Source organism: Denticeps clupeoides, chromosome 10 (assembly GCF_900700375.1).
Source record: "Denticeps clupeoides chromosome 10, fDenClu1.1, whole genome shotgun sequence".
NCBI lineage: Eukaryota > Metazoa > Chordata > Actinopteri > Clupeiformes > Denticipitidae > Denticeps > Denticeps clupeoides.
Genome location: NC_041716.1, coordinates 18,367,229 through 18,386,943, shown reverse-complemented (window position 1 = coordinate 18,386,943; position 19,715 = coordinate 18,367,229). Strand labels below are relative to the sequence as shown.

Sequence of the window (19,715 nt, the reverse complement as noted above, 5' to 3'; positions counted from 1 at the left end):
AAAGGGATATTCCAGACCTTCCATCAAATCTCTATCTGCTGTATTTAAATTGCAGGCGCTGAGAGACAGACATTTGGAACAGTCTCTCTGCGTCCTCCTCCTAATCCTCTGGGTATAAGAAATAATTGCACAACAAAAAGAGCTGGGTGGGTAGTTAAATCATCTCAAAAGACACAGTTAACTAGCAAAGCTGTCCTTTCTGGTTATTTCTGTAAATCCAAAAGACAAACTTGACATTACAACACTCCCCCTGCACTGCAACAACTGGGCCCTAAACCTTTTAGCAGCTATGCAACAGCAGATACAAATTAGACTATGAAGAAAATCTAGAACATCCCAAGAGAAAGGGGTAGAGATAAGAATACCGTGTTTCATATAGCCACTCTCTCATAGACAGGTTTAATGTATTAAGAGTTGGTTAAAATACTGCATTTCCATATATTTTGAGGTCAGGAGAAACAGGTACAGAAAATAAATAAATGGTTGTACTGCAGGAAACAGAACTAAGGCAATTCTCCATGCAAAATAAAGAAAAAGAAAATATAGAAAAAATAAAAAAATAAAAAAATAAAAAACATCGTTCAAAGCGCTTACCCAAACCGTGACCTCCAATTGAGACTGAGAAACGTGAGAAGCAGATTACAAAAAAAGTGAAGAGTAAAACCAAAATCAGTGAAACAAAACCAAAACACAACAAATGTGCTCAAAAATAGAGAGAAAAAAATGTGGTGTGAGCAGCGCTGCACAACAGCTCGTGTGTTCATAACAGTAGCTGAAGACATGTTCAACACACACTATCCATGTGTAGCTGCCCTGATCCAGCAGGCCTCCAAACGGACGGCCAAGTGAAATTAAGCACGTTCTGCTACACAGAGGAGGGGCAAATCTGTGACTGTGCTCGGAAAATGCTCTGTGCAGTGCTGGGCTGGGCTGTGACGGCACGTTTCATTTGTACCTGTAACAGTGCACTTGCTGGCGTCTCCTGTGGGCAGGGCACGGATGCGGTAGGGGGAGTATGGGATCTCATCACCACCATACTTGATGAGGATGGTGTATCGGCCGGTCATGTCGGGCACGTAGGACACTAAGTAGGTTCCGTCTTGGTTGTCACGGATGTTTGCCTTCTTGGGCTTTCCTTCTGGGTCCTTTACACAATATAAGACACCAATTTTTAAGTGAATCTAGATATATCACACTAGTACTACAAAAAAAAAAAAAAAAGAAAAATACTCACAGTGATCTGAACTGCAAGCAGTCCTTCACCCGCATCTTTGGCATCAATGGTGAACTCCACTGGGAGGCTGGCAGGCACTCCAGTGGTGTTCAGACCCGGACCGCTGGCACGTACCTTACTAGCATCGTGAGTGGGTAGGACCTTGACCTTAAAGGGGCTGCAAGTACAGGAGTGAAAGAGATCAGGAGTTCAAATAGTAACCCAATCACTGGGATTTGACAGTTCCAAGCCTAACTTATCTCAAAACCTCTACAGTCAGTCACCTGTTTGGGGTGGTAGTAGCCTAATGGGTAACACACTCGCCTACTCAGGTTCAAATCCCACTTACAACCCTAAGTGTCTCCAGGGGGGCGAAATGTCCCTGTAACTACTGATTGTAAGTCACTTTGGATAAGGCAGTCTGATAAATGCTGTAAATGTAAAATGTAACTGTCACCTACCTGCGTGGAATCTCCTCATCTGCATAGAGGACATTAATGGAGTATGGACCCTCTCTGGTGGGCACATAGCGCACAGAGTGAGTCTGGTCTCCATTATCAGCGATCTGCACCGGCTCCACAACACCTAGAGGCAACCAGACAATTGGCAAGTCAAATGACAGATACACATCTTCTCCCAGTAACATAATACCATAGAACACTCACAGTGGGACAAATAGGAGGCCAAATGTCACAAGACGCCAAAGACCAACAATAGGTTTAAGAAGATGAAAGGAGACAACACGAGTTAAAATGACTCAAAACTAGTGACCCGAGAGACCCTTCTACTGAGGCTGGTGCCAATAAAAATCTCAACTTACCTTTGGGACCCTGGACACGCACTTGCAGCGGGGCCACCCCAGCTTTGCTGGCATCCACACTGAAGACCTGGGGGATGTTGGCCCGGACATTGTTACCAAGTCCTTGACCCTGGCATTTAACCTTTGTGGCGTCAACTGTATCATAGACAGGAACAGAGAAAGGACTTCCTGCAGAAACAAAAAAAATAAATAAATATTTGAACTCTGAAGCTTTAATCTGTTTGTTCTCACAGTTAGGATTGTTTGAGTGGATTAAATATTGCACTCTCTGTTGCATTTTATCTTAGGTCCGTTGGAAACCTAACTGGACCCATATAAATTTACGCTATTCCCACAAACAAACCACATAAAGTGTAAATAGGTAACATAGACAAACCAGTGATTGGCTGGCCTCCATAGGTGATGTTCAGGTTGTAGGTGCCAGGTTCAAATGGGATGTACTCCACAGAGCAGCTGCCATCTTTGTTGTCAGTGCAGGACATCTTGGCCTCAGATGGGCCTTCAACTGCCAGGCCTAAACCACCGGTACCAGCACCGCTAGGAAGAGGAAACAGCAGTTGAATGAATACATCTGAATTCTGAGAGGTTAATACTGGGAAAACTACAGCGATTCCATACTTGGGAAGTGATTCTTCATGCTCTAGCAGGCATGATTGAGCTCAATCAATCATTTATTTGTCTAAATGATGGGGTGTTCTCACCGGGTCTCCACTGTGAACTTGTTTGGCTTGTTGGTGATGCCGGACTGCAGGCCTGGGCCATGGACACGCACACGGGCAGGGTCACAGCCTTCAGTCACTGGCACACGGAATGGACTCTTGGGCACGGGGGCATCGTCGTAGGAAACCTCCACACTGTGCGTACCTTGATGCATACATGGGAGACATTCTGTTAAAAGACTGAACTGATTTTACTCTTCAGAATCAGTGACTGATTCTGCAATGAAACTGGACCAACCTTCCTCATAGGGCGTGTACTCCACTTGGTAACTGCCATCACCAAGGTCCCGGATCAAGGCATCTGTGCGATTGCCTGATGGGTTCTTGATGCACGTTTTGATGTGATTCCCACCACTTTTGGTCAGTGCTCGGGCATCCACAGTGAAGTCGGTGGTAGCCTCTCGGAAAACCCCTTCAGTGTAAGAAATGGCAAATCAATATCTATCAACTAAAACCTACAAAAAAATAAAATAAAATAAAAATTACCTTTGCCTTCCACACCAGGTCCAAATACTTTAACACCACTGGAGTCCACAGCTGGCTCAACATTAAGCCGGGCAGGGAAGTTGGGCACATCCTGGCCTCCATAGCGGATGGTAAGGGTGTAGGTGCCAGGATACAGTGGAATGTATGTGATTGTGTAGGTCCCATCTCCATTATCCTGGATATGGACCTCCGCCTCAGTGCCATTGTCGGAGATGATCTCGATGGTCAGCTCAGCCGGACCAGCGTTGGTGCAGTCCACACTGAACTGGCCAGTCTCTCCCACTTTTGCACGCTCAAGTCCAGGACCGGAACAGCGGACCTGGATTAAATAAGGTACTTGAATTGATGTGCTAGATCACAAATGAGCATTACTGAATCTATCAGTATGTTCCCTTCTAACCTTGGATGGGTCAGTGGGAGCCACACCCTCCACAGGGAATGGGCTACCAGGGATTGGGGCACCGTCGTAGGTGAGCTCCAACTCGTACGGTCCTTTCTCCCTGGGAATGAAGCGAACCTGGCTGGTCTCAGGGCTGAGGCCAGGCTCCACCTTGCATGGCACAGATTTACCCCCTGGGCCTGTCACCTTGGCTGCAACCTTACCCTGACCTCCAGCACCTTTTGATCGGACCGTGATATCCTGATCTTTTCCAACAGGCATTGCTGTCAAGAAAGATTCATTCAATTGTTCATAAAATTCTAATTCTCAAACCTGAGATTTGTGTAAGAAGTACAAAAAGAGAAAACATACTGTTTCCAATGCCTGATACTTTGACTTTGCTCAGGTCCACAGAAGGTGCAACAGCAACAGAGAAAGGACTTTTGGGAATAGAATCTCCTCCATAAGTCACATTAACGCCAACATTTCCCTGAAAGAAAAGCCATACAATCCATTATTGATCATTATCATTGCTTCGGTTATAAAACATCCAAACAACAAATTATGGAGTCCAGCATCTTGCATACTTTTTTTTAAACCACTAGACATACCAATTTCACCACTCATTAAAATGATTTGTCCAGTGCAGGCGCTGCAGTCAAAACAATTCTCACCTGTTGTACAGGAGTGTATTTGACAGTGTACGTGCTGTCATGGTTGTTGACTATTTCAAAGTCGCGGACAACATCGGCCTTGATTGGCCCAGTGAACTGGGCATCCAGTTTGGCTTTGCCAGCAGCTTTGGTGTTCACTGTAAAGTGGGTAGGCTTATTCAGCTCAACACCTAAAGAAGAAAAATAATCAGAAGTGATAAGGACAATAAATTGCACAAACGAACATCAAAAAGAGTCAGACAAATAGACTCTGTAGAAGGGATTATAAAGTCTCACCACTGCGGCTGAGTCCAGGACCTTCTGCTTTGACTTTGCTGGCATCATGTGATGGATCGACCTTAATTCTGATAGGAGTCATAGGAATGGCCTGGGAAAAGAACAATCTACGATCAAGAAAACACGTAGACAGTGGTTAATCAAGCTATATATTTTTTGAATGCAAAACCAGGTCACCTGATCAGCAAAGAGCACCATGATTGTGTAGCTCCCAGCACCAGGAGGGGTGTATTTAACAGTGAAAGTGTCATTGTCATTTCTGATTATGTCAAAATCGATGTCAGCCTCTGCTGATCCCACCACACCAGGGGCACATTTGATTCCAATACTGATGTCACCTGCAGTGGGGGGAGAACAGAAAAAAAACCCAAAAAAACATGGATTCTCCTTTTCAGCCAGCAAGCACGTCTTCAGTTGAATGTTTGCCATTAGTAAGGCTTTACCCTGGCCAGCTTCGGCACAGTCCACAGTGAAGTATGTTGGTTCAAAAGCCTTCAGACCAGTCTTTGCAACTCCTGGTCCAGAGACTTTTACCTTGTTAGGGTGGCAGCCAGCACCAATGTTCATCTAGAAGAAAAAAAAAAACAAAAAAAACTTGCTTACCTGCTACACAATTCCATCCAAATACACTGCAAAACTCTGTTCAAGCTAATTAATCCTAAATGAAAACTGGCAGAATTTACCCTAAAGGGGCTTTCTGGGATGTTGACTCCACCCCAGGACACCATGAGTGTGTGCTTGAGGGGCTTCCTGGGTGTGTAACTGCAGCTGTAGGTCCCGTTTCCGTTGTCCTTGACCTGGACGTCCACTGGGTTCCCATCTCTGTCCTGCAATGTAAACAAAGACTATATTATATATTTCCTTCTCTTGATTTATTAAATAGATTTAAAGTAGACAGACCAACCTGAGCCTGAATCTTCAGTGGAGCTGAGCCTGCCAGCTTGGCATCCACAGTAAATTCTGCAGGTTTGCCCATGGATAGCCCATTGCTCTGAAGGCCTGGACCATAAGCTTTCACCTGTAAAAGGGAAAATTTGTTATATCTGACATGGTTGAACATGGTTTTATTTCTGCCAGCTATGTAGCCAGGGGATTTATTTGTGACACATAATCACCTTATCAGGGTAAAAGTCTTTCCCTGGAGCAGGTTGAATCTCAGCCATGAAGGGACTGAGCTGAATGTCCTCATTCTTGCACAGCACATGTACGGCGTACTCGCCGGGTTCAGTGGGCCAGTAGCGGACGTCACATGAGCCATCGCCTTTATCGTCGCACTCTATCTTGGCTGGTGACGGACCCTCCACGGAGAAGCCTACAGAGAGAGCAAAGGACTTTACTCGACTGGGGTCTCAGTTGGTTCCAAAATCGGTCCTGCGTAGACTATTCCGACAAACTCACCAAGAGTCCCAACATCGTCTCCAACAGCCTCTACCACAAAGTCAGCAGACTTGCCCACAACACCACTCTCCAGTCCTGGTCCCCAAGCACGCACCTGCTGTGGTCCTGCCTCGGGCCCAATTTTTACCTCGAAAGGACTGGGAATAAACAAGAAAACACTTCTGTTAGTTACACAGAGCCCTGTCTGCTACAACTGGAGAAATCAGATAGGGCCCCACGGACCTGTTTTTTGGGGCACTAGTAAGACGCTCCATCTGGGGCAATTTGTTCACAAATGTCACATCACATCAAGAATATTTATGCAAATTATGAAAAACAACAAAATGCTTGCTATTCATAAACCTTTTTCATTGGCGTGTAATTATTTCTATCCCCCAGAAAACAAAACTTTGAAATGGGAGGAGCCCATAGTGATTGAAAGATTTCACACACCCTACTTCCTTATACTGAAGTATTTAAAAACCGTTGTGAGAATGAATCAGGGAGTAACAGTCACCTCATTTCTTACAACATTTTCTTTGGCTGCAATACCCCCGTACAGGCAGCGCCAGAAGACATTAGACACATGATCTCGGCGTCGCTACCTCATGCAGAGATGCAGAGAGATCAGCAGAAATAATTCCAGTCTGGAATCTGGAATTCCAGTCTGTCAATTTGCGAATGTGACACTTGCAAACACCTCAAAAACCCCCTCCCACCACAGCAAAAGGGCCGAACCTGCGGGGGATGTGCTGTGCGCCCCATGTGATGGTGATAATGTAGTTTCCGGTCGTGGAGGGGTAATATTCAAAGCCGTAGACTCCATCTCCCAGGTCCTTCTTCTTACACGGTTCCTCTAGTCCTTCTGTAGGAGGGTCACAAACAGAATTCATGAAAGGGTTTGCCCATTTTCGAATCTCACGGCACAACAAACTGCAGTTAATCTGCTGTTCACTCACTGGGGCCTTTGATGGTGACTTTCAGGTCTCCAGTACCCGCACCCTTGGTGTACACCTTAAACTCTGCAGTCTCCTTAACCCTGAGGCCTTTAGGCTGCAGCCCGCGACCTTTCGCTCTGACTAGACTTGGATTACAGGCTGAAAGAAAGAGAGATTTAGAAATAAGAGAGACAAGAGTCAGGTTATTCCTGCCTCCAAAAATTATACTCTGCAAAGTATAATCTGAGGCGACTCCCTGAGGACAGGAAGCATCTCGATGCGGGCGAGATACAAGCCACCGACATCCACTACAGTCTATAAGACTATAAGAAAATGTTCTACAGCTTTAGTCAGGGGACTCATATTTTAGGGAAGAGTGTGTCACTAGAGGAAGTTGGCAATGCCCTGATAAATATTCAGCATTATAAATATCCCTCTTGGAAAACAAAACCACATGAAATTTAGGGAAGTGGACAAACAATCTTTGGAAAACTGACTGGAGGGGAAAAAAAAAAAAAAAAAAAAAAAAAAAACCTTGTATATATATATAAAAAAAAAAAAAAATGTTATTTTCACAGTAATCTCATGCGTTTGTAAAACAAACATGGACCAGACGAAACGTCTGACTCACGTTGGTGGCAAGAAAAACATGCACAAAAGTCAAACGCCAAGCGACAGTTTGAGTACCCAAGAAAGGTCCAAGGAAACAGGAAACAAAGAGGCTGCTCCAAAAGACACAAGGGGAAAAGTCAGCGGACACAGACGCCACCTGTCTTTCAGGACGAAACAGAAAAGGCAGAAGATGAACAGCAGAGACAAAGAAGAAAGCAGGAGAACCGACTCGGGCGTAAGACGTCTGTAAGCCTCCTACCCTCTCCCACGTTGACAGTGTAGGGGCTTTTGGAGATCTGGCCCCCTGCAAAGGTGATGTAGATGGTGTGCTGTCCCTCCAGGACGGGCTTGTAAGTGCAGCGGTAGCTGCTGTTGCCTTTATCCTCAATGTTACATTCCACAGTGTCCTTCTTGCCGCTCGGGTCCGCGATGACCACTTCCACCTCACCCACACCAGCTCCTGTTGTTCACAGAGCAAGAGATTACAAAACTGCTCAGGGTTTCTGCAGGTTTCAACATGTTCGATTTAAAAGGTCCCCTAACATTAACGATTTCCCCTAGCCCGTCTATGGTCCTGCGGTGGCTAGAAATGATGAAAATGGTGTAAAGCGTGCGTTGGTCATTCTGCTTCGCTGTTCAGAGAGCGGCAGCTCAGACGGTCGGATCTGGAATTTGGTTACCTCCCCTTTCTCATGATTTTTCCACCCATAGAATCCCCCCCCCAAAAAAAAAAAAAAAAAAAAAAAAAACATTATCTCCACAGTTATTGGATGCAAAAATGAGCACAGATGTATTTTTTTAGTTCAGCCACACATGAAGCTGAAGAACCAGTGGGTTCATTAAAATTTTTCTGGAAAAACGGCGACACGACACCAAACATTGTGGTTGGTCAATAGTGTTGATGTCATTTCCACGAATGCCCAGTCAACTTCTATAGGCAGCTCTCCTTCTTTCAGGGGCAGTAGTGGCCTAGCAGTAAGGAAGTGGCCCCGTAATCAGAAGGTTGCCGGTTCGAATCCCAAACCGCCAAGGTGAAACTGAGGTCCCACTGAACAAAGCACCGTCACCACACCCTGCTCCCCATGAGCTGCCCACTGCTCACCAAGGTGAGGCTTTAAAGCAGAGGACACATTTCGTTGTGTGAACCGTATCCCGCCTCTCGTCCTTTTTGCCATTTAAAGCTACAGATACTGAAACGGCACGTTCCGGGGAAATCTCATCGTGTGACTGGCTGTAATACCACACCAAGGCTGAATTTTCCAGAAGAGACTTTAGATACAGTATAAGTGGACCAATAAAAGAAAAAAAAAAAAAAAGTCATGTAAGACTCACTGCACATTGCTATTGAATGACAATTTCAAATTCAAATTCAAATTTTATTTTTCACATACACAGTCATACACGGTATGATGTGCAGTGAAATGCTTTCTGCAACTGCTACAGACCACAGTATTGCAAATGTTGCAAGTAAACAGTGAACCAATATGCAAATATTGCAAACATAACCAAAAAGCTTACTACCATTGTGTCCCTGAGCAAGACACTTAACCCTGAGTGTCTCCAGGGGGACTGTCCCTGTAACTACTGATTGTAAGTCGCTCTGGATAAGGGCGTCTGATAAATGCTGTAAATGTAAATGTAAAATGTAACGAAGTATTACACTTTTACGTCTTTAACATAAAATATGTGTAACTGGTAGGGTGACTGGAGGTTTCTTACAAGACCCTGGCATTTAAGACTGGCATTAGTTAAACTTATTTACAAGAAATATTGATTTGTCATACACACAGTAGAAACAAATACATGTAGGAACCATATAATGAAATTCCATTCCCATATAATGAGACCACGCATGCTGAAGATCAGTACCTGCAGTGTAGACATCAAAATACGTGGCCTTGTTTGCAATGTTGCCAGTGGCCTCGAGGCCAGGGCCCTGTGCCGTGACCTTGCTTGAGTCTCCCTGTGCCATTCCCACATCTACCTCGAATGGGCTCTTAGAGATATGCTGGCCAGCAAACAGCACCGTAACCTGAAAGACACCACATATAAAGCCCATGTTTGGTAAAAGTCCTTTCCATCGGGTGGCTAGTGGCTCATGGATAACGAATCCCATTACCTTGTGTTGTCCAGTGACTTTTGGAACATAGAAAACAGAGTAGGTGCGGTTCTTATCATTGTTAGGAGTGACTTTTGCCTATCAAGAGGGATGGGAGGAAAAAAAAAAACTGTTTTTATATATATTCCAAATAAAAAAAAAAATATGATTAGTTAACCAAAATGCTCTACCGAAATGCATATAATCTGCTACGGAACATTAATCTTAATGCCACCCAAGGTCACACTGAAAAAGCGCAGTGATATCCTTACTTCCTCGCGATGTCCTGCAGGGTCCTCTACATAGACCAGCACCTCTCCCATACCAGCACTGATGGTCTCCACTGTGAACACGGCCTTCTTCATCACAACATTCCCAGCGGGCTCAATGCCTGAACAAAATGCAGATTTAAGGACACTGCAGTCTACGTTGGATCATACGTAGAGTGCATAATGTTGGTTTCCTTTAAATTCACCTGGTCCATATGCACGGGCCTTCTTTGGGTTGAGTTTGGGGCGCAGGGGGGCACCAGGTTTGAGTTTAGCCTTGGGGAACTGGGACAGGTAGGTCATGACGGAGTGCTCATCTACGTTGGGGTCAACAATCTCCTCTGGAGTGATCACCTGGCAAATGAATTAAAGTAGAGAAGAAGATGCTGGCATTTAGATGGTTGTCAGCCTTTCCTGTACTATTTCTTAAACTATTACTAAATATCCTGGGGACAAAAGAACATCAGCAGAAATAAGCTGACCGTTCGCAAAACATTATTTCAGACAAAAACCCAGCCATGGGTTAATACAGACTTTCACAGTGCAGAAGCATAACTCATGAGCGGAAACTGTGCCAACCACAAGTACAAACAGGCAGCACAGTCTGTGCCGAGACTGGCAGCGGTGGCACGCGACAAGGCTGACAGACACCTTGACCTGAAATGCACTGAGAAGTCTGAGAACTCAACATCCGTAAAACAGAAGTCATGTGCCTATGGCTACTAGAAACAAAACTCTTGCTCAAAGTGCAAAAAAAAATTGGTCAGACCATCAGAATAGTAAATGCAATGAGAGAGAAAAAAAAAAAAAAAAAAAAAAAAAAAAAAAAAGAGATTGCTCTTGTTCTGATGTAACCAAGGGAAGTGGCTCATTCAATTAAAAAAAAAAAAACAACTAACAACTAACCGTTATTCTGCCCTCTCCTACTTCAGAAACCTGATTATCAGTTGGACCACAAACATATCTACATTTCGCATGTAAAGCAATGAACAATGGCACTTTGAACACAAAGATTAGGCATTCGTTGATGAACAAGAAAACCACAGTAATTGAAGTCAATTTTGTACACCTTTGCATTCAGTCTCTCTTTAACCAACTCAAAGTGATCAATTTGGAGGAGTCCAAATTGTAGTTTATTTTTTAAATAAATTAATTACAATCATTATCTTTATTGCTGCTTTTTTCCTGGTTAAACCAACATCTGAGAGGGTGACAGAAACAAGGAGAAACTGAAGGCCAGTCAGAATAAGAGAGAGGCCCAGCATGGTTACCTGAGGAACACCCAGCCACTCATCAGCCTGCTGCATTGCCTCCCGTGCGTTGTCCACAGGCTTGGTCTGATCCCAGGAGTCCCAGTCCGGACAGAGGCCTAGAAGTCAACAAAACCACAGTCAAGTTGTCCAGACGTCAAGTATACTTTTAACCACAACATGCTTCTGTTTATTACTGTTCATTCTTCTTCAAGGGCACAAAAATTCCTGATGAACCTACAGTGCTCTCTTCCATTACAGAAGCATCAACGCTCTTAAACGCTTACCTGGAGCACAGCTGTCCACCAGAGCACCCAGGGCCTTGCCAGATTGCCAGTCGCGACTGAAATTGGTGATTGGAAGCTCGGGGAGCTTGTTCTGGATCCATCCCAGGAGCCTCTGCTTGGGGGTCTTCTGCTTGCTCTCCTCCGTCTCCTCTTCCTCGTCCCACATGGGCATGGAGATGGAGTAGTGGAGAATGAGGGTCCATATCAGACCTAGGATGAGCTTCAGGTTGCCGTCCACAATTGCTTTGCTGTCTGGGGTCAAAACAAAGCAGATAGAAGAGGTCACAGGAGCATGAGGACAGACTGAGTCAAAAAAAAAAAAAAAAAAAAAAAAAAACTTATTTGAAAGCTCTTTTGAAATAATTATGTTTCACAACACAGATTTTAAAAAAAGAAGATATATTGAGCCTGGGATTTATGACCTATCCATTTTCTTTGATAACAAACGAGTGCACAGGTTGTCTCGTCTTGCAGTGGGTGGGCGAGTGTGTGAGAGGAAGCGTTCTTTAGTCATACTCCACCCATACCAGCACCCAAGGCAGACCATTTCTCACTGAAGCACAAATCACACATACACACACACACACACACACACACACCCTTCCTGTCCAGATGAAACAACTTCAGTCAAAAACGGACTGTCAACTTAACAACCTCTTCCTCAAATGGCAGGGGAGTAGCAACTACACACACACACACGTCGGTGCACGCCTAGTAAACACACACAGAGATGAACCAGGTCACAGTGGTGACAGAAGAGGCGATCGTGCATTAAGGGATGGGTGTGGCTCCTCCTGCGGCTCTTCTGTTTCTGCAGAAAGCTCTCAGATATGGTCAAGCCACTAGTCCGTGGTTTCTGTAACTGTTCCATCCTGTAACTGGCATGAAGAAATGAAGGATGTAATCTGTCCAGAATGTGAAATTTGCTGGTGCAGAACTTGACGACGAATGAGAACGATTTCGGGTCCACAGTACAACTGTGTCCTTCCACACCACCACAGAAATTCTGCATGTTACAGCCCCAGTGTCTGTTTCCAGTTATCCAGCAGTACACTCGATCACGTACAACTTCAGAACGCAGCCTGGTGAGGTCCCCATGCAATCGGGGACTCACTGGAGACATAGTGCTACAGGACGAGCCCCACCTTACACTTTCTACAAGTCTTTTTTTTAGACCTGCATGCCAACTTGTGCTACATCTTACATTTTTGTAAATCTAGTCTAGCCACCATGAGAACCAAACAGAGAAAAATCCTGATACCAGGCAGTACTGGCAACCGGCTGTGACTCCCTCTCATATTTGCAAGGAAGCACCTCAACAACTTCCCCGTGGTCAACCTCAACTAATATACACGTTCTATTGCTTCTGCTTAACTGCCCGGTCCTTAAGGTAAGCAGCAGGGCCAGGTGGAAGGAGGAGATGATTGCACACCATTGTGCAAGTAGGAGCCTGCTGAAACAATTTAACAAAGTGACAAGTTGCAGCAGATGGGCGTGGTCCCCTACCTTGAGCGCAAGCACAGGCAAATATCAGACATAAAAAGGAAAGAATGGTGCTGATCAGGCAAGTGTTGAAATTTAGAAGCCCGCTCAAGTATTACCAGCCCAGACGAGATGTGGGATTACTAGGTATGTTCTAACGGTGCATGAAGAGGAGAGGACAATTAATAAAACACAAAAATACAAAAAAACATATAGACAGACTTCTGGAGAGGAAAGGTATAGCACACACACACACACACACAAAAAAATTATAATAAATCCTGACAGGAATCCAAGCAGCATTCCCAACACACCACCACAAAGCCCATGGTCTTTATTCAAGTCTTTTTTGGGCATTGATGCTGTGAGCCACCCACCGGATTAAAAAGCAAGAAAGTTGGACCAAGAAATTAGGGGGGGCCAAAAAAAAAAAAATTTAAATAAAGAAGAATTCCAAAACTTGACATTCATCACCAACAGTGAAAGAGTGGGGTGGTGGGTTGGATGATGGGTGGCACCGGACTCATGAGGGGAGTGCAGGACATTCCCATGACTCACTGTCTCTGGATGCCATGGAAACTGCCTATACAGACAAGCCTGATCTGCGCACGATTCAAAAAGTTTGATCAACCAGCAGAGTTTTCCAGTGCTGAGCAGGTCCTTCAACAGACACCGGAAAACCCCCAATTAGCAGAAAGCAGAGCTGCCCATATCTGACCCGGGACATCAGCACTCAGCCGTGCCCCAGCAGAGGAAATCGCACACATTCCAATAAGGACTTATCACCGAGTCCAGGGTCTGCGGTCAGCGCTCCCGCCTACCTAGTCACCCTGCGACGCCTACACTTTAACCCCCTCCGGCCCTCCCCCGAAGTCAGTTCAGCATTTACACCACCACCACCACCACCGTTCCGTGCCATTTCAGGAAGAGTTGAACCTTCAGTGACGGAACCTTCAGTGCGGGAAGTTAAAAGAAAAAGTGGGCAGCGCATGTAAAACATGATGTCTTCTAGCTGAGTTCCTGTTCCTAGACAACTTCTGACTTTCCTTTCTGCTCCTTCCAGTCACCCCTCCCTTTCTCTCCCCCGCTCCTCCTCCTCTTCCTCGTCCTCCTCCTCCTCTCCCCGGCTGGAAACGTTCCCCTTGGTTTTTTAGCCTTAAAAGGGCAGAAGCAAACTTGATCCTGGCAGGCGACCCATTCCCCCACTACAAGGTTTCTGATTACAGCGAGAGAGCGAGGGAGGGCGAGAAAGGGAGGGAGGGAAAGGGGGTGTGAGAGAGACCGAGAGAGAGACTGAAATACTGAAAACTGCTGTGTTGGGGCTTTTGTAAAACCCCATATTGACAAGACCGGATTGTCATTTGGCTCCGCTGGCCGTGTTACTGGATGGAGACCAGCTTTTAGTCCCACAGTTGAGACTGGGGCCGTATCTCCAATACGTTTAAAACACAGACGTATCTGAAAGACATAAAAAAAAACATTTAAAAACGTGATGTTGGCAGGATGGGTGTCGCACAGAGACAGACAAGCAGAGAGATTTAAAAAAAAAAAAAAGGTCCAGTAGTCACAGCTCATCAATCAAAATCAACCTGAATCAAGTCCCACTGTGCCCAGTTCCTTTATCTTCCAGGGTAAGTGAATTATGGAGACCTGAGGGCCTTTCCTGCAATCACAGTCATTTGTGTGCCAATCACACTCAAACAGGCACAGACAATTATATCAATTAGAGTCCCCACGTGGCTTTATAATGCAACAGAGCCTCCGTACGGCTTCCAGTAAAACGCACAGATTTCTGTGACTCACAATGAGCCAGACAGACGAAGTAGAGGCTGCTGATGTGTTCTTGCACAAGGTCAAAGGTGCACCACATCGTAGGAATCTCTGAATGTGAAGGTGCTGCTGTGAAGGTGCTTGCCCTTCACGCAAAAGTAAAACCGAGCGGCCAGTCTGGAGAAGAGGAAGTCCTGGCATCTTTACCCAGGAAACACAGCAGAGGAAGTTGCTGGAGGCCTGAGGACATGCCCCACGGGTCACTTCTGCCCCCCTTTCACAGGTTAACAGACACGGGAAGGTAACATTGGCAGCCTCGTACGTACGGAGCCTCCGGCCACAAGCCCTACGCAGGTTCACGGTGTTCCTGGCGAGCTCTTTCACAATCCCTCATCAACCTCGTCCGCTTCAGGCGTCTTCCAAAACACTTATTACGGCCCTGATTTAACATGTCTGCAAGCAAGTTCATTCCTGACCAGTGGAATTTAGACCAAGATGTGGGAGCCACACCTAGGAACGTCAAACAAACGTCAGGGCTGGAGGATCTTCTTCCTGTGCGGCCCTGCCCAGTCCACCCAGATGAGGCAAGCGGGTTCGTCGCCATTTACGCCACCTCAATTCTGAACGCTCTCCTTTCGTTCTGAACGTAAATCGGCACGGACAAAATATGAAAACGTGCATTCAGCCAGTAAGGGAGATCTCGGGCCGTGTTACATCCAACTTGTTCTCTTCCAGAGGGCGTGGTCCTCAGCTCTGACAAACTATTCCAGACACTGCTGGCAGGGCCACATCATGCCACCTCCGGCACTTCCGACCCCAGTCATGGTGTAATCTAACTCAGGCCCGATCCGTCCGAAAACCGGCTGCTGTACCTTTACAACGAGCACTTAAAAACAGAACAAACGGAGTAAAGTCTCCTCATCTTCAGAACCTCCATGCAGCAGACCCAGAGTAAACATGCTAATATGCTAACATTTTGCCATTTACTGCCACTTCAAACACTAGTTTTACTTTGGAGCCATGTATGGCTAATTTAAATTAATTCAATACATATATATACTTTTTTTTTTGTTTTTTTTTTAATTCTGGACAGAAAGGGGCTTGTACAGAAACAGGCCGCCCCCATTTGTTAAGACGCCTTCCAGCACGCAGCCCATCAATCATGGCCCGGACCGGCGGACCACAGCGCCTCCTCCCCGGGTCTCCTACGTGGAAACATGGGCGCTATCCTCCGCCCCGGCCGCCCTATACACGCATTTGGAACGGAATTAAATGAAAAATTATAACTTTTACAGCATCTAGAACATGTTTCAATGTCGCCTGCAGGGCGCGGACGCGCGTAACGTTCCGCTAACGTTGCGCGGGCGTTTTTAAAGGAACCAGCGCGTCCCGTTACAACGCAAGCGAGTAGTGAAGTGAAGCCGCGGCGGGGCACAAACCTATAGACACGAGCTTGATGTTCTCCTTCTCCAGGAACTCCAGCGCCACCGACACGTTCTCCAGCTGCATCTGGCGGAACGTCGGCCGCTGGTTGTACTTGCGGAACATCTTCTTCTGGCTGAGCACCTCCAGCAGCCCGATCAGCCGCAGCCCGTCGCTCAGGTCCGTCTGCAGGTTCGCGATGCGCTTGTTGACGCACTTCAGGTGCTCGTTGCACCAGCGGGTGAAGGTGTTCTGCTGGATCTTCTTCCATGGCGCGTCCTCGGCTAGATCCTTCTCGGTGGCGGGCATGTCTGCGTCCTTCTCCGCGGCGGTGGGTGCGGGACTCGACTGGTGGAGGCGTGGGTGCTGACTGCTCATTTTTATTCACTCGGCTCTCTCCCTATTAGCGCGCCGTCTAGCCTTCTCAAGGGTGGAGTCTGTCGCAGCGCACAATCTTCCACTTTTCCTTCTTTTTACGTGTGTTTTTTTTTTTATATCTCTTTCTCTCTCCGCTTCACTGTAGAAAAAAAAGCAGAAAAAGGTAGAAAAGTATGAATTATCCCAATTTATCGCTTCCCAAAAGTTCCTTCTTAACAGCAGCGGGAACTGGATTATTAAAAACATATCAAAAATATTTCATTTAAATCCACAGCTTAATAACCACTGCTAAGGTGCGGCAGAAGCGTTAAAACTTTTCTAAACTCCTGGTAAAAGAAGGCTTGTTTGAAGTGTGTGGAATATGTTGACAATCAAAAAATAAATAAAAAAGCTGTGACAGAATAGATTTGTAATATATAAGAAGAATGTTACTTGGTTTTAGGGGGCGCATGTAATGCATGTACCAGACTGCCAGTTTGGTCACGATGTCCGGATGTCTAGACACCCCCCTTCCCCATCTCCGTTTTATCTCCGTTGTTATGTGAAAAGATAACAGAATAGTTTTTTTTTTTTTTTTTTTTTTTTTTGTGTGTCAGCTGTCTGGCCTCCAACAGTAGCCCGCCTGCCATAAACCTCCCCGGCAGGATACGTGCCACGGCTTCCTCCCTTCGGTGTAAGAAAGTCATTGGGTGGAAGTGGTTTAAGGAGCGGGAGCGGCTGTAATGCTGCCTATTACTAAATAAGGCAACTGCCAAAAACTCATGTGAGGACACGGTCTTTAAAGAATGTTTCCTTTGGCCGTTGTTTCTGCTTGTGCGCCTCGAAGAGAATCTGAGGAATGCTGTGTCTTAACAACCAGCCCGTGCCCCTTGACCTCAAACAAGACTATAGGAGGGGGTTTCAATCAGACCCCATCGCCCATAATTTCACATTACAGCATACATACGCCTCATCATTTCTGCTGCGGTGACAACATTAATTATGCAGTTCTCAACTATCTGAGCCCATGATGGATTAATGGATGTAAAACAGCGAAGGACGCCCAGAAATTAGACAGCGGCACGGTTCCTTCATTACTCACGGTGTTTTATTACTTCATTCTTTCGGTTGCCAGTATACCAGGCCCATGTCCAATCACAGGATAATGGACACAGGGGCAAAATTAAAAATTGCGGACATTTGCCAGATGTAGTAAAACATAATGTCTTGGAGAGACTGGCGCACAGTAGGAACCTCTCGTTATTCTTTAGCGCCCCTTTGAGGATTCGCGGAGTAATGCACCAGAGGCTGTTCCCACTTTTATTTGACCCACTAACCCGCCTGCTGCGTTACAGCATGCAGTCCAGTTCTTCACTGTGCTGGTACCGAGTTACAGCAAGTAAAAGGGAACATCCACTTCTGCCCTGTGCTGATTGGCCAGCTCCCTCTAGTGACCATGCATGCGTCACCGGGGGAGGTGGTGGCCTAGCGGGTTCGAACCCCTATCCCCACACACTGAACCCGGGCGCCTGTCACGGCTGCCCACAGCTCACCAAGGGTGATGGTTAAAAGCAGAGGACACCGTGTGCTGTGCTGCAGTGTTTCACAATGACAATCACTTCGCTTTCACCTTAATTAGAAGCAGGAGAGAGGAAACGATCCAGGAACTTGACCAAACGCAGGGCCCTTTCTGGCTTTTAACTCCCGCAGCGGGTTTGTGGGAAGACGAGTTGACGTTACTTCACAAGCAGCTGAAATGATTCCAACCAGACAAGGTTCATCTCACTTCACCGGGCAACTGGGAATCTACCTAACGACCAACCGGCGCTGCTGAAGCCACGCCCCTCCGTAAGGAACATCGGTGGGGTTTAACTGGACTGAACTGGCCCGCCCCAGCAGACGTGCCCGACACCGGCAAAAACCTGCACCCTGCACCCTGCTCGGGGCCTGCCACTGCAGCGCTGCGATGAAAACAGGATGTGGGTGGCCTGTTTTCTTCCATCAGGCCCACAAATGCCGCCACTAGCATTTAGTCTGCAGGCGCCTCACGTATTTAATACGTCGCTTATCAAGACGGGGCCATTTGGGCCAGTTGTTCGCTCTGCTGAAGACTCTCAATGGCGAGGCGCGTTAATTGGAGGGCGGGGCGTGTAAATCCCACTCGCGGCGCTGGGGGGCGCACCAACCCCACCAGCGGCGGGACGGGGAACGGCGCTTTTCCACATTTCGCCTTATTTGGCGAGGAGGCCTTAATTAGATTACACGACTGATGCGTTTTAAATCCCGCGGAGAATTGCGCGGCTCCGATAGCGAGCCGCTCGGGAGTCACGTGACTCGCGTTCGAACCCGGCCAATGTTCGGCGCTGATAACACGCAACGAGAGAAATCACGCTTTCCGAGGAAAAACTCGAGCTGACATGCAAAGTAACAAACAGACTCGGGCTTTTCAAAGCGTTCAGGATCAAACCCCTTAAAACCACGTTCTGCCACTCGGTACATTTTCCCTATCAGGGCTCACAAATCTATAGAAACCGAACGGGAATGGCTGGTGTCTTCCTCTTGTATGTCGCTTTGGATAAAAGCGTCTGCCAAGTAAAGTAAAGTAAATGCGGTCTTCCCACTATCGTCAGATTAAAAGCGCCAGGTCCGAACATCTGGTTCCACGGGGAACCTGCAGGTAACGGACCCTCGCGTCGAACACCTCGGAGTTCGGAGGACATGCAAACACAGAGATGGAGAACGAATCTCCGTCCGGACTTACATGCAACCGGTGCGCGGCGTCGGCCCCACTCTGTATCCCGTACGAGCGTGTGTGCGTGTGTGTGTGTGTGTGTGTGTAGCAGCCTCACCCTCCCGGACGAGCCTCCCTGGGGAAATGACTGTTCTACGAGCTCGAGGAAGAACAAGAGTGACACCCCATGGTCTTCCCTCACCCCCTGTCCAACCGCCTTAATTGGTAAAGCGAGATGGTTTACTCTCTCTCTCTCTCTCTCTCTCTCTCTCTCTCTCTCTCCTGGGTGAGCGCGTTGCAGGGCGCGCTGACGTCACACCGGCGACCGCGCCTTCGGATTTTAAAGGTATGATGTCACCACCCTCCTCCCGAGCGCGCCTCCTGGCAAGCGTTTTTTTTTTTTTTTAACATATCACATGTTAGAATGGATATGCAGATGTCCATAACTGAATTCATCCTAGTCAAAATGAACATTTCTCTTTTTGACGTCCACTACATCATTCTGGGAGAAATGACGTCACGTTTCCCACTCTATTGGGTCTATTGGGCTGTCTT

At 46.6% G+C, this 19,715-nt stretch overlaps 1 protein-coding gene across 1 annotated transcript in view; it reads right to left on the bottom strand.

Annotated features, from left to right (window-relative positions):
- The window catches only part of flna (filamin A, alpha (actin binding protein 280)), a 28,373-nt gene extending 8,951 nt beyond the window's left edge, over positions 1-19,422 (bottom strand). Inside the window, exons 1-30 of the mRNA XM_028992723.1 lie at positions 19,279-19,422; positions 16,090-16,589; positions 11,399-11,650; positions 11,133-11,230; positions 10,068-10,215; positions 9,865-9,983; positions 9,614-9,691; positions 9,364-9,526; positions 7,754-7,954; positions 6,904-7,041; positions 6,683-6,809; positions 5,966-6,102; positions 5,683-5,879; positions 5,472-5,585; positions 5,251-5,394; positions 5,011-5,134; positions 4,745-4,905; positions 4,568-4,658; positions 4,292-4,461; positions 3,990-4,107; positions 3,639-3,901; positions 3,239-3,557; positions 2,991-3,164; positions 2,735-2,897; positions 2,410-2,570; positions 2,034-2,201; positions 1,675-1,798; positions 1,235-1,391; positions 956-1,145; positions 595-618 (exon numbers count right to left, since the gene is read on the bottom strand). Coding sequence (XP_028848556.1) covers positions 595-618; positions 956-1,145; positions 1,235-1,391; positions 1,675-1,798; positions 2,034-2,201; positions 2,410-2,570; positions 2,735-2,897; positions 2,991-3,164; positions 3,239-3,557; positions 3,639-3,901; positions 3,990-4,107; positions 4,292-4,461; positions 4,568-4,658; positions 4,745-4,905; positions 5,011-5,134; positions 5,251-5,394; positions 5,472-5,585; positions 5,683-5,879; positions 5,966-6,102; positions 6,683-6,809; positions 6,904-7,041; positions 7,754-7,954; positions 9,364-9,526; positions 9,614-9,691; positions 9,865-9,983; positions 10,068-10,215; positions 11,133-11,230; positions 11,399-11,650; positions 16,090-16,450 — 4,684 coding nt within the window. The 5' untranslated portion in view covers positions 16,451-16,589; positions 19,279-19,422. The remainder of the gene's footprint in view (positions 1-594; positions 619-955; positions 1,146-1,234; positions 1,392-1,674; positions 1,799-2,033; positions 2,202-2,409; positions 2,571-2,734; positions 2,898-2,990; positions 3,165-3,238; positions 3,558-3,638; positions 3,902-3,989; positions 4,108-4,291; positions 4,462-4,567; positions 4,659-4,744; positions 4,906-5,010; positions 5,135-5,250; positions 5,395-5,471; positions 5,586-5,682; positions 5,880-5,965; positions 6,103-6,682; positions 6,810-6,903; positions 7,042-7,753; positions 7,955-9,363; positions 9,527-9,613; positions 9,692-9,864; positions 9,984-10,067; positions 10,216-11,132; positions 11,231-11,398; positions 11,651-16,089; positions 16,590-19,278) is intronic.
- Positions 19,423-19,715: the final 293 nt, after the last annotated feature.